Below are 15237 nucleotides of genomic sequence, written 5' to 3'. Positions count from 1 at the left end.
ACATTGAACCCAATTGCTGACAACACATGACCCCATCTCAGGGTGGTGTGGGAGGTCCTTCTGTTTATGTGTTGCTTTTATTGGTTAATGAATAAAACTGTCTTGGCCTGTGATAGGACAAAAGAACAGAGATAGGCGGGGAAAACTAAAGTGAATGTTGGGAGAAAGAGGGTGGATTAAGGGAAATGCCATGGAGCCTCCGCCACCAGAGATATACGTACTGAAACTTTGCTGGTAGGCCACTGCCACGTGGTGATACACAGAGTAATAGAAATGGGTTAAATTCATATGTAAGAGTTAGCCAATCAGAAGCTAGATCTAATGGGCCAAGCAGTGATTTAATTAATGCAGTTTCTGTGTGATTATTTTGGGGCTAATCGGCCAGGAACAACCAAGTGGCTCTCTCCTCCCACATCAGGGTCCTCAGAAAACCCAGCAGAATGACAAGTGGCCTGGTTCCAATCACACTTGCAGTGATAGAATGCAGACAACCAAATCTGTGAACAACCTACTCAGCTAAACATAACTAATAGCGTTCAAATGGAAGCACTCCCCTCCCTCCTCACGTGCTTTCTCAGGGAGCAGCTCCAGCAGGCCAGACACACCACATCCCCAAACCTTCAGACTCCAGCCCCTACGCTGAGGCCACTTTCTGTGCTGTTAATGAGGTCCCTATTTGAAAGCCAATGTAAGTAAAATTATATCACATACATGGATAAAAGCGGGAACATTCCACTCAATCTTCATTGGTTCCTACAAATCTTCCACTAATGCTTCTGCCGCTCACCCTGGCAAACATGAGGTTTGTCAATGACAGTTTTGTCCTTTCCCTCGCATGAATGATGACCTCCTTACCCCTCTGACTCCTGGATGGCATGGTTGTCAATGAGACGGCAACTCACACAGCAAAGTAGCAGACTGCCTTTGAAACACTCAGCACTGGTTGTAAAATTAAATTCTCAACACTGAGAAAAGAGCTGTTGTGTTCAGATGGTAGACGCAGTCATGGAGCATGCACTGTGGAACAGCTCTTGACCCCAGCATCTCACCCCCAATGAGAATGAATATCCAAGCAACTCTCGGCACAGCTGGATAAAATATGCCGAAGGGAAGCTTCCCCCAATTTGCTTAACTCTAGCTGCCTTCTAATTATTTTTTCTTCCTTCCTAAAATGCAAAGGCTTTCTTAAATAATATCCATTTTCTGGAACTTTCCCTGCTTCCCCTGACAACATCATCTGTGATCTGAAGCCTTTTGCCCATTCTCCTGGTCCCTCAGTACACCACACTCTCTAAGCTCTTTAGGAGAGAAACCATCCCGACAGGGGCTGCTCCTCAGAGTCACCTCCTGGGTTATCTATGACATACAGACATGGTTTTATCCATTTCACACACAAAAGCTTCATGCAAACTGCTGGTCTGTGTCATTTTATATTTCACAGGGACAGAAAACCATTCCCTTTTATCCCAAATGTGGAAGAGAGAAACAGTCATCCTTAGACCTGTACTTACCAATCCTATCAGATAAAGCTCTTGGGTCATCTAGAAACAGGGGTCTTCAGCTAGCAAAGTCTATAGAGGGAGGCAGCTGCTGCAGAAACAGTCGTGTCTGCTTTTTCCATTTCCCAAAATCTGGTCCCCTTTGGTTGTGTCTTTGATGTTAGTATGCCGGAGCCCCTGGGGAGACTATCACAACTTTATCAGCAGAAGCAGAGATGGAGTGCCAGGCCCCCATACTACTGCCTCCCTGCATGGGAGGAAATTCTCAATGGGCATCAGGGATGAAACCCACAAAGAAAGACAGGGCCATTGTTCTCTAGGATTGTGTCTCAGGGCTCCTGGCAGCGGCAAGGACTCCATGCACTTTGATAGCCAAACCACTATATTTTTATGGGGCTGCATTAATATTCAAAGGGCTTTTGCTGCTCTGCAGGACAAAGGATGTGACAAAGGGCATTAAATCAGGCAGGCAGCCCCCATGACTCACTGTTCTTGTTTCAGTAGTGTTAAGAAGACAGTGGGTCAGGGTCCACCATATTTATAAGGATGTCAGGTTGGTGGTATGTACCTGTCCTGGACACACAGAGCTCTAACCTACTATCCGCTGTACCAGAGGCTGAGAGCAAAGGTGAAGCCATGTGGGATGAGAGATGCCCAGGCGGCAGCAATGGAGCCATCAGACATTATGATCTTTCAGGTAATTATAGGACTCCACTCCTAGGCTACCGAAGTATTCTTTACAAATATAATCCAAAAGAAATGAACTCATTCATGTGCTGGATACTGGGAACTTCAAGAATACGGAAGAAGCAAAATTTGTTTCAGAGTGGGCCTCCGGCCACCTGAAGGCTCCACCATCCCCACTCCCATCCCAGTCCCAAAAAGAAGTTGGTGCATACAGCCCAATCAATATGCAGTGAGGCCATTGGGCCAACCACATCAGATGCTCCTATCAGAGTCCCTTGGACCAGTCCTGTTTCTTCTTGCTTATTTTTCTCAGCCAAGGTGAAGGAAAGTAATGTACTGTGGTACAGACATCATTCTGAGGCCTCTTGTAGTCAGGTATCAGTGATTCAAGTTTCGTTTCATCGAAAAGCAATGACTTCTCAAGGGCTGGGGGTCCAGAGACATCCAGTGAGCAAAGCACTATCAAAACAAGTGTGGGGACCTGAGTTTCTATCCCCACAAAAAGCTGGATATAGAAGCCTGTAATCCCAACACTCCTATGGAAAGATGAAGTAGAGTCAGGAGAACACATGGAGGCTCACAGGCCAGCTAGCCTAGAGTAAGAGACACAGCAACAGTGGACAACCATAGACCTTGTCTCAAATAAGATAAGGGGAGTTCCTCCACTAGTATACTGAGGCACCTTCCTGTGTGCGCACGTGCGTGTGTGTGTGCGTGTGCGTGTGTATGTGTGCACCCTTGCAGAAAGACAAATATCCATTTCCAAAGTCCAAAGACCCTTTGGTCCAAAGATGTGCACAAACCTGCTGCTCACAAATCAAAGCACTTTGGCTGCTCTGAACTCAAGTGGCCCCCAGGCGTTAAAGGCTGAGCCCCACAGCACCCTGGAGACCAGAATGGCTTGCCAGAAGTCTCAGGAGGGAGGCACTGTGCTTGGTGCTGCTCTTGGGACCCTCCTGGATGCCAGGGGCTAACATCTTCCTGAAGCTAACCCAGTTTCCTGAACCAACTCACTGCTATGGAACTCATACCAGGTTTTCCACGGGAGAGGTCACTGCTAAATTGGGTGATATGCTCCAAGAAGGAATGCTGCCTTGGACAGATGCTCCAACCAAATGCCCTGGAAGCCTAGGCTGCCATGGAGATACAGGAAAAGGGAAGCTGGTCTGAGCGCAGCATGGGATAGAGCTTAACGAACCTGGCAAGACTTGCAGATGGAATGCAGGAAACATGAGTTCACCTTCTGGCGATCACCAACAGGGCATGTGGCATTGAGACTTTTTTTTTCTGGAGCTAAACTTGGATTCAGAAGAAGTTTGCTGTGCCTGGGACCGCAGGCTGTGCAAGGTCTCCCTTGCAAAGAATCTGGGAGTCATCCCAGCAGCTCAGCCTTCATACCCCACCACCCCTCAATCCCAACATGGTTCTTCCACAGAGCTGCCCTGCCTTCACATACCCTGTGCCCTGAGTTACCTCCAGAGAGAAGCAGAGGCCTTCTCCACCCAAGCCATCCTAAACTAGCTCATTTATCAAGATACTGGCTATTGTTAATGGCTTCTGTCAACCCCGGTGACCACATAACCTTGTCCCCTCAGTGGGTGCATTGCACCCATAAGCACCAGTGGACCTTATCACAGAGCTACGCTCCCACCCACCTCTACTGACAGAGCTTAACACGGCTATGAATTAATAAGATAGTCAGCCTAATTGTAGGCCTGCTATATTCAGGATGAATGTCTAGAGTCTGTCTGTCTCTCCCTGGCTGGCATACAAACAGATGTTCATTGATGGATTCTTTCATAAGATAACATCCCATTGCCAACTCTCCAGCTCTCCTCCTTTCAAGCCCACATCCCCTGATCTCACTGGGCTTGTGACTACCTTGACGAATTACATAAGAACAGAGATGGCAGGTGTTATGTCCAAGTATGACTTCTCCCAGGGAAGATGCTGAGGCCTGAACCGGATGTGTTGCTATGTGATAGGGGAATAATCTTCAGGCCAAAGTGAGGAGGACAGTGGCAAAGTTCCAGATAGTCTCCTATTGGGATACATTCTCCCTACCCATTGCAGCAAGGTTTCCTCTCCTGAGACACAAATATCTAGCAATGTCAGCATGTCTTTCTCTCCCAGGAGACTCTCAGCTTAACCATGTCAATATGAAAGCCCCTTCTCTTCAACACTGAACCAGTAAATGATTGCCTCAGAATATCCCGGTTTGCCATACAGACTCTCAAGGAGAAAACATGAAGAGCATCAAACCATAAATGTTGGAGTGCGGAGGTGTGCAGGCGAGTCTTTATTCTCATTGCCACGATCACGTTCATCTCTGAAACTCAGCGTTTGTCAGACCATAACAGATTACACGATTAATCAGCATTGTAGCAAACACTTATCATCCACTGAAGTGTGAGGGTGTCAAGTTCTCTCTAAGCCACTACGGAAGCCAGGCTTGCTGTGCAAACAGGCCTATAATCCTAGCTACTTACAAGGCTGAAACAAGGATGACATATAGAGACCCTTCTCAAAATGAAAAGCACAAGAGTATTAAGTTGTGTGGCTGGATTCTTATTAAACATGTGCGATGTCTGTGCCCAACCCCAGGATAGAAAACCAACAAACAAAATGCAACGTAAATGAAAACAAAAACAAACAAACAAACAAAAAATGAAACTACAGCCTCTTGCCTGTCCTGCAATTCTGTGTTTCTTCTCCAGTGTGTTTTTTAGGATGACATACCTTCATTTTCACTTGGGTCGTTCAAGTGGCTATTTTACATGAAGTGACAGTTGACAGATCTCACCAAGGTAATCATGAAGCAGAAACAAAAACAAGGCATCTCCATGACAGGCTGAGTTGTAGCTTGTCTCTATGAACTGACAGGATGCTATAGCTACTCAGGGAGTGTGTGTGTGCACATGCATACATGTGTGTGCATGCATGTGTACATGTGTGTGAGTGATGAGTATGCATATGTGTGGGGGCGTGGATGTATGTATAGGTGTATGTGTGTGATATCTGTGTGTAGTCTGTGTGTGTGTATATATAAGAGTATATGTGTGCACATGCATGTGTGTGCATATGTGCACACTCCTTGTCCTATTTCATGGAGACCACAGAGAGCAAAGAAGTTGCTTTCTGCATGTAACAACATACCATACATCAGAATTATTCCCCACAGCAGCAACACATTTTTAAGACACCAGAAGTCACCATGAAAGGAGACACAAGATGGGAAGCCTGGTCACTATGTCCAGCTGGCCTTTCCAGGTCAAGAACATAGGGCAAGAAGCCAACTTCAACAGTACTGGCAGTGGACAAATTGTGATCTCCTGCTGATTGAGCTGGCCTGGCACTTCTAGACATCCAGTACAGACCCAAAAGTTATTTCCATAGGACCATCCATTTCTGCATAGACCATAGATTCTCAATAGAAACGGCGAGTCCAAAGTCAGTGATACAACATTACTCTTGCCACATTTAGAAGGACCAACAGAATAGAAACCACGGCTTCTGCTTGCACGCCAGTTCCAGAATATTAGCACACTTGTATCAATGAAGTGTCTCAGGGACACGATACTCAACTTACCTGATTTTTAAAAGCGGAAATAAAATCACAATTTTCCCATAAAAGTTTGCACAGTACAAGTAATTGATATCCCTTAATTAGCCAGTTCTTCAATAAGTATGGGAAGTGGACCACCATATACTAGTGGGTATGTTAACCCCACCACATGCATGCCACCAGGCTTATTTATAATAGGGAGCCAACCAAGGCAGGCTCACCCTCTGAAGTAATCCACAAAGGAATTCTTCCTTCTATCACACACAAATGGAAGCCCAATTCCTACCTCTGAAGCAGCCTCATGACAAGCGATACTGTTCAGCCTACCTGAGACAAGTGAAACCGTGTCTTTCTCCCATGAGACGACAGTGACGTACGCCTCCACCGAGGAGGGGATAATGCACTTGAACACCGCGACATTGCCTCTCATGGTTTTCTGGTCCTCCACACGGACTGTATAGGGCTCCCGTAAAACTGGAAGGCAGAGAGAGGATCCTTGTTAAGATGCATAGACAACGAGTCTATTTCAGACAAGAAAATGCTGTTCTAATGCAAAGGGCACGGCACACCCTTTTGTGACAACTGCATAGCACAGGCAGTGGAGAGAAATCCGCAAATGTATTCATCTGTCTTCCATCACCTAGGTAAACATCCACTTCATTAGCAATACGCTGCACCCTGCACCTCCTAAAGGAGTCTAACCTGAGACATTGAACTGGGACCCTACGGAGAGCATTAGAACACATGAGGGGACCTGGGCTTCCTGGAGGAGGAGGGGCAGATTCTAGGGATTAGTGTCTCTTAGTCTTCTGAAGACCCAGGTGTAACGGTAATTAGGAAATGAATGCAAGACTCAAAAAACTCAGGCTGGGCAAATGACTCAGTGGGTAAAATGCTTGCTGTGCAAGTGTAAAGATCTGAGTTCAAATACACCAAACCCATGTACAGCTAGCGAAAATAGTGCATGGCAATAATCCCAGTGCTCCTAAGGTCAGACTGGTGGTGGAGATAAAAGGGTCCCCCAGAAGCACACAGGCCAGACCGACTGATCTGAACAGTAACAAAAGAACAAAGAGACCCATCCCAAGCAAGGTGGACAGTAAGGACTAACACTAAGGGTGCTCTCTGACCATACACATACATGCCTGCACTCACACATTCATTCGAAGGAGTGAGAAAGAGAGAAAAAGAGAGATCCTTGAAAAGATTAAAACAAGGAAAATAATTCCTTAGACATAAACTCTTCAAAGATGTTTAAAACCTGTGTGGGAGACCATCATTGTTCTGGGAACTGTTCAAATACTCCCAATAATAGGAGTATTCCAAAAAGAGTCCAAAGGGTCTTCTCTGCATATTTGCCACATTGGGGCTCATGGGGGGCTTGGTGCCCACGCAGCATGCCCAACTGCCTGGGTTAAAATCCTTGTCCTGCCCGACATTACCTGCAAGGCAAAAGAAAGCTCCTAGCTCCACCTGCACCACAGGTGATGATGGGATACCTCCTGTCTGGGGCTATGGATGTAGCCACTGAGGTAGCTTTGTGTCTGCTCAGCAGGCTGGGTGAACCACCTGCCCAACAGCTGGGGATGGACCCGGTCTTTGTGGCAGGCTTAATGAGATAATGATGAACCTTGCTCAGATTATTTCTCTGTTCCAACTTTATTCACTCAATTCTAAATCAGGCACGGCGGAAAGGACATCTTCAAGGTGTTCATTCCAAGTCTGAATTTTTCTAGATAGGCAATGAAATACCTCATCATTCAATCAGCTTCCTCTATGGATGTCACTCAGTAGACAAGTATGGGTCAAGAAAACTGGCCATGAAAACTTTTAGAGAGGCTGATACCCCAGGGAAGAGATGAAACGCCCCCAGTGGAGTGTCCAGAGTGCTGAGGGGATGTCTCTGAAAGAGGACTGACTGCTGAGGGAAGCCAGCAGTGACATGCTGAGTGCCTTCATAGAGGACACAGCATTGATAAAACTGTTGACTCTCAACCAGCTTACTCTTTGTTCTTCGACAATACAAACATATTAGTGCATTGTCTTACTCTCTGGCATACTCTCCTTTATCCCCCTCGGACCCCCATCAACCCTGGAACTCATCACTGGTCCCCTCCCCACATCAATATTTTATCTTGTTACCCACTGTTCTCTTTTTTAACACTCATATTTGGTCACTCTTTTCTCAGCTTGGAGAATTTCTTTGTCTTTATCCCAACCAGAAGTATCCTTCCAACTTGAAGATTCTTTTGAGATCCTGCACCTCCTCTGAGTATGGTGTGACCTGAAGCTCTGGATAACATGTAAAACCATGCCTACTACAAGAGGTCCATTGGGGCACAAGTGGGTGAGCCAAATGCTTGTTTCCAGAAACATCATTGTGGCCAGGTGAGGGGAAGACTTTGTGTAAGCAAATGCCTAGAGCGTAGGAAGAGTTGAGGTCTCCTTTTCAACTTGGAAAGGGGTTAAGAGTGAACAAATATAACTCTGTAATGATTGAACACTCAGGCATCAGGAGAGCAGCAGACAGAGGAGATGATGGAATGAGGATGGGAGAGAAAGTGGGTGGACAAGAAGGAGAGAGAAACGGGAGCTTCTGGGAGCCTGATAAGTATCCGAGTCTCATATTTTGCTGTCCTTTGGAACTGGGCAATTTCCTCAGACCTCCAGGATATTCAGCTTCACATATAATTCAACACACATGTAACATGGAAATGTTTACTAGAAATCCAAGTCAAGGGACCTAATTGCATGTCAGTCAGAAAGAGAAAATGCTACCAATGGAGACACAAAGACCATCTTCACAGCCTGTGCTCTGACGGAGCACCATGACAACAGAAACTTTGGGAAAAGGGGTTAGTTGGGCTTACACTTCCACATCACTGTCCCTCACTGAAGAAAGTCAGGACCGAAGTTCAAGAAGGGCAGAGTTCTGGAGGCAGGAACTGATGCAGAGGCCATGGAGGGTGCTGTTTACTGGACTGTTCATCATGGCATGCTTAGCCTGATTTCTTATAGAACCCAGGACCACCATCCAGAGATGGCACCAGCCAAAATGGTGTTGGTCCTCCCAAACCAATAACTAATTAAGAAAAACTCCACAGGATTGCCTACATCCCAATCTTAAGGAGGGCATTTTCTCAGTTGGGGTTTTCTCCTCTCAGATGACCATAGTTTGTGTCAAGTTACATAAATCTAGCCAGCAAAACTGACCCCTTGTCAACCTGACACACAAACACATAACCGTTAAGCCACAACCTTTCCTTTCTTGTTGATTAATATTAATATTAATAAAACATAATATAAAACATTTTAGTCTGAAATTGTCCCACAGCCTTACAAATTCAAATACTTCAAAAAATTTTCTCACTTAAAAATCTAAAGTCTCTGTAAAAGACAAAAATCTCATTTTTAAAAGTTTAAAGTTTCTCACCTATAAAATCAAAAACAAATTATATGTTTTCTTACTTCAAGAAGGAATAACCAGGGCATAGTCACAATAAAACCAAAGCAATGCCACCTCAACTGTGTAAATGACTCGATGCCCAATGTCTGGGATTCATTCATGATCTTCCGTGCTCCTCCACATGGTTTGGGTCAAGATTCTAGCTCTACCTGCTGCAGCACACACAGCTTGTCTTCTGAAGCTCTGGCAGCCTCCACTCCACTGCTAACTGCTGTTCTTGGCAGTGGTTCCACGGTACCAATATCTCTGAACTTCTGGGGTCTTCTTTAGCAAGTAGGATGCACTTTTGCACCAATGGCCTCTCCAGGGTCTCTCTTCATGGTGCCCCAACTCAGCTTCTCTGTGTGACCCCTTTGATTCTGGGCTTTCAAATGTTACTGAGGCTGAACCTTCACCAACAGCCTCTCCTGGCTTTTGACAGTGCCAAGCCTCTGTTGTGCTCCGTGACCCTTTCGTGCCTTCAAAACCAGCACCATCTGGGTGACTCTTACATTACTAAGTTTGGCGGCTAGCATGAGGGACAACCTTGGCTACCTCTAAACACAGCTTGCATGTGCTAACTCTAAGGAAGATTTCATCATGCTACAAGGTAAACAACTGAAGCCTAGTTCATGTGACTCAGTCAAGGCTCAGCTCCTGGGAGACCTGCACATAGACTGAAGTGACTTTTCATCTTTAGCCACCTACTGGCCTCTCTAGTGCAAAAGCTACCTTGAAAGTCATGATTTTAAGTCTCTGTGACTCTTGTTTCTCTCCCCTATTAAGTTCACCTCTAGGTCCTCAATCAGTGATGTCACTTGGTTTACTAAATATCTTATATCCAAATACCTTCCCATATCTTTCATTCTCAAGACCAACAATCCAACTAAAAGCCATCGTAGTGGCTGGGGAGGTGGCTCTATCAGTAGAGTGTTGACTGGTAAACCAGAGGACCTGAAGTCAGATCTCCAGCACCCATACAAAGATAGGGACAAGGAAACAGGAAGATGCCCAGAGCACACTAGCAGCCAGCCTAACAGAGTAGGTTCAGTGAGAGACTGTCTCAAAAAATAAGTTAGAAAACAACTGAGCACCTAACATCCATCTCTGATCTTCACCAGCAAAGCATACATGTACATATACCCTGATGAACACACACACACACACACACACACACACACACACAGTAGAGATTTCTAACACAGGCATATAGCAAACACTCAGTAAATACTGTTGTCCCTCCTCACCTATAACCCTGCATCTGCTCCAGTGACCTCCTGAGAAGTCAAGTCTGTGGATGACCAAGTGTACTAAGTTGGGTTCTCCCTAGAAGGAGCTCAGAGAGATTAGGGTTAAGGATATGACCCCAGACAAGCTATGAGGGAACGGGACACAGGGAGTCCAGAGAAAACAAGTACACAATGTGGGCTTGCAATGGAGTTCCTCCACCCACCCCCTTTGCAGCCAGAATCCCTCCCATATCTGTGCAGACCAAGTTCCAGCAATCCATTGTTGGCTCAGTGCTGGGCCCACAATATGATCTCAGGACAGCACAGTCATGTTTGTGTGCCATGGTGTCAATCACCAAGCACTCCAGAGGCTGCAGGTCCAAGCTCAGAGTAACTAATGCAGATGCTACAGATCTTGACCAAGGGCTGCCACACCTCCACGCCTCCACTGCAGCCACTATGTCTTCCACCAGCCAAATGAGGTGTGGAGTTAGGTGTCAGAAGAAAGAGACTGTAGTGATTACCTAAGGACAAACCAAGACGACTTGTAGAACAAGAGGATTGGAAAGGATTCATCTCTCCCTCCCTTGTGGACATATGTTTCTAAGAGGCAGGCCCCCTTTGAAACATGATTTTAAAATAACCCGTTTTACTCCGAGAATTGATTTAATTCAAAGTGATCAAGGTTAACGATACAATTTCTGGGGCCAAGAGAAAAAGGAAATTTGGGGTTTCAGTTAAAAGGTATTAAGATCTAAGGTTAGAGAGATGGCTTAGCAGTTGAAAGCACTGACTACTCTTCTAGAGGACTCGGGTTCAGTGCCCAGCACTCACAAGGCAGCTCACACTAGTAGCCCCAGTTCTAGAGAATCTGAGGCCCTCTTCTGGACTTCATTGGCACCTGAGCACAATGCATATACATACAGACTCATATAAACATGATAAAAGTAAAATAAATATTTTTAAAATATAAAGATATTAAAATGTACAATTTTCTTTCTTTTGTGGTCTTTCTGTCACCTTGTCTTTGTTACTTAATGTCATCCTGAGGATACAGGGGCAATGACAAGGTAAAGCTAGACTCTCAAAAGAGCCCAGAGCCCTCTCATCCCACAGTGATCACTTGGCACACCAGTGGTGAGGTCACCCATCCTGACAGCCACGAGCTGCTGGCGGGAAAGCTGATCTATTAAGATTATGTAACAGGTAAAGTCACGTCTAAAAAAGTCTTTCAAACAAGAATTCATGTAGCTCCTGCCATCTCTACCCAGTGATTTTCATAACTGATGCTTGGTGTTTAGATCCAGGAATCACTTAGCTGGTTTGAGCATGTGTTGGAGGCCTGGGTCAACCCTTAACTTTTAATGTATGGATACACTAGTGTATCAGCCTCATTTATCAAGACAACGTGCCGTTATCTCTGGAGTACCTGGGCATCTTTGTCCATATTTCTGTCCTTCTTTTCACTCATAATCATTACCCTTACAGCAAGTATTAAAATAAATGGTGTTGGCTTCCCTGAGTAATTATTCACTGCTAAGATGGCTTAGACCACTCTATATCCTTTATGTTTCTATATGTGTTTTGGAATCAACTTGATTTTTATTTCTCAAAAGCCTTCTGGGCCACTTGAGACTTCTCTTGAACTCATAGGCATTTTGGAAAGAGGTGATATCTTAAAAACAAATCCCCAGCTCATGGAAATAATTTTTTATTTCTCCTTTTATTTCTGTCTCCTTTAGTTGCTGCAAGCTTTTGGAATTATATGTAATATTCTTTCTAGTTTAGGGTGAGATATTTTCCTAAGTATTGCTTGGTTTTGATTCTATTGTAAATAGTACTTATAAATTGTCTAATGATTGTTTGTGTGTTGAGCTCAATACCATGGTTTTGACAGACCTACTTATTAGCCCCAGTAGTATATTTTAATGGATCATATTAGATTTTTCCACATTCATGATTATACTGACAAAGAAGTGTGAGTAATTGATGGAGGAGGGTCTATGTGTTACTTTCATTAGTTAATAAAGAAACTGCCTTGGCCCTGATAGGCCAGAAAATTAGGTAGGCATAGTAGACAGAACAGAATGTTGGGAGAAAGAAGCAGATTCAGGCAGTCGCCATAGCTCTCCTCCCCAAGATGGATGCAGGTTAAGATCTTACCGGTAAGCCACCACCTCATGGTGCTACACAGATTATTAGATATGGGTTAATCAAGATGTGAGAGTTAGCCAGTAAGAGGCTAGAACTAATGGGCCAAGCAGTGTTTAAAAGAATACAGTTTCCGTGTAATTATTTTGGGTAAAGCTAGCCGTGTAGGAGCCGGGCGGTGGGAAGTGGCCCACAGCTCCTTCTACAAGTATTTTTTTTTAATTGGGGAGAGAAAGTAAGGTGTATTGTATGTATGTGTGTGGTTGTTTGATATATGTTCATGTTCATGTGTGTGCACAGACATGTGGAGGCCTGAGGTTGACATCTGGAATGTTTCTCAATCTCTCACTGTCTGATTAATCAAAGAAGGCTCCCTACATGAGCCCAGAGCTAAATGGAGATTCTACTTCAGCTCCCCAGTTGAATTACTAGTGGCTGTCAGAACCACTGGGCATGCTGTGGCAATCCCAACATCTTGTCTTCATTCTTGCATAGCAAACTTTGCTTACTGAATCCGGTCCCCATGCAAAACTTCAGTCTTTGCAACATTTTATTGCTTTTCTTCTCACACTGCTCTGGCTACAACTTCCAAAGAAGAGACTGTCAAAACAGAACCTGGTGTTATTCCTGACCTATGGGGAAGCATTCCCTCTTTGACCATCATTTCTGACGTTAAGCAGACCTGGGTTTATGCCTTTGTTAGAATGAGAAAACTCTCACCTACTCCAAGTCTTCTGAGATTTCTGCTTGCTAATTATGAGATGTGGAACTTTAAAATAATTTTCTGCTTCGCATGGAATGATCTACTTGTTTTCATTTTTAATATGGCAATAGAGTGGATTAACTCATCAATGTTCAAATCTGAAGCCATCCTTGACTTCTGGAGATGTTCCTTGCATGAAGTATCTTTTATATATTATTTGAGTCAACTTGCTGAAGGTTTAAGAAATTTTATATCCACATTTGACAGACACTTGTTTATAATACATGTGTCATTATTTGGATCAGGGTAATACTAGCCTAAAATGACTTGAGGAAATATTCATTCTCGTTCAATTTCCTGGAATAATCACCTTAGAATTTTTATTATTCCTGTCTTAAATGTTTATTAGATGTCAAACTGAAGTCATATGATCCTTAAATCTTATCCTAGGGAATTTTTATCCACAAATTCAATTCTTTAATTCTCAAGTTAGTTTTGAGATTTTGAGTTCTTAGAGGGATTGTTCATTTCAAAAATGCCATATTTATTTATATATATATTGTTCTTAATATTCACCTATAATCATTTTAACACTTCTAAAACATGTGTGGATGTCCTTCCCAGTGTAGAGAAGTCACTTCCTCTATTCTCAATATTGAGACCAAACCCTCTCTCACTTTCTTCTTCCATCTGACCAGCAGTGTGTACATTTTATCAACTCCTCTGAAAGAAGCCACTTCTAATTCCACGGGATCCTCTGATGCTTCTAATCCATCTTCTCTTCGTTTCTACTCAAGTCTTTGTTTTCTTTGATTATATTTTTAATTTCTCTTTATATTTAAGATGGAGAGTAAGATCACCTTTTAAGACCTATCTTCACATGCAATATCATAGGTGTTCAGAGTTATGTATTCTGTATTGCTTTGGTAAGATCCCCTATTATCCTCTCTTGTCCTAGTCCCTACTTTTCCCATCTCCCTTACACATGTGCGTGTTTTATTTCCCTGGTGACCCAATGCATTTCCCTAGGGTTGCTTACAGAAATGTGAGATGTTATTACAGAAACAGGAGCTTCTTCCTAGTGGCTACAATACTGAAGATAATGTATCTCCCTCCCCCAGCGCAACTGTTAACTGCCAAGAGATTCTCAGGACAAGTGGGGCCTTGCGAGTCCCTCCCCCTTCCAAAGCATGATCTTACAGGTCAGATGCAGGTAATCACAACTGAGTCCAGTGTATATGTGTTGCTTTTATTGGTTAATGAATAAACAAGCTGCTTTTGGCCAATGGATTAATAGAATATAGCCAGGTTGAAAGAGATTTATATATAGAGAGAGTAGGCAGAGGAAGGAGCCACCATGGAGCTGCCAGAGGAAAAGATGCAAGATGCCAGCAAGGAAGGCCACTAGCCTCATGGTAAAATATAAAATAATAGAAATGGGTCAATTTAAAGGATAAGAGTGAGCTAGAAATAAGCATAATTCCTTAAGTTAAGCAGTTATTTAATTAATACAGTTTTTGTTTGATTATTTCGGTTCTGGGCAGTCGGGGACAAACAAATGGCCTCCCTACAACAGTCCAGGAGAGCTAGAAAGTGACATTCCAGGACACTCGGCCCCTTCTCCAACTCCACTAACCCCTGCTTTTAAACTTTCTCTTGTGTCCGAGGTTGATCCAAATTTTCTATTATTTTGAAAACTTTAAGTTTTCTTCTGTGTTTTTTGAAATATAGATCATTGTTTATTATTATTTATGTGTGCCTATATGTCTAATAATTTGAATGTGGGTGCCACAGAATTCAGAAATAGGTGTTATATCCCTGAAGTTACAGGTCATTATAAAACACCTGATCTACGTGTTGGGAACCAAATATGAGTTCTCTGAAAGAGCAGGAAGCACTATAGACCCTTGAGTTATCTCTCCACCCTAAGACATACATCATTTAGAAGCATATTTTGT

At 43.8% G+C, this 15237-nt stretch overlaps 1 protein-coding gene across 1 annotated transcript in view; it reads right to left on the bottom strand.

The window, feature by feature from the left end:
• Positions 1 to 15237, bottom strand: part of Dscam (DS cell adhesion molecule) — a gene marked incomplete at its 5' end in the record, with an annotated part of 553946 nt that overhangs the window by 428430 nt on the left and 110279 nt on the right. The window contains one exon of the mRNA XM_041673080.1: positions 6079 to 6225. Within this exon, the coding sequence (XP_041529014.1) occupies positions 6079 to 6225 (147 nt within the window). The remainder of the gene's footprint in view (positions 1 to 6078; positions 6226 to 15237) is intronic.

The sequence above is a fragment of the Microtus oregoni genome, unplaced genomic scaffold (assembly GCF_018167655.1).
Source record: "Microtus oregoni isolate MIOR12 unplaced genomic scaffold, Mior012 000023F_ref0000262, whole genome shotgun sequence".
Classification (NCBI taxonomy): Eukaryota; Metazoa; Chordata; class Mammalia; order Rodentia; family Cricetidae; genus Microtus; species Microtus oregoni.
This window is presented reverse-complemented; position numbering and strand designations above follow the sequence as displayed.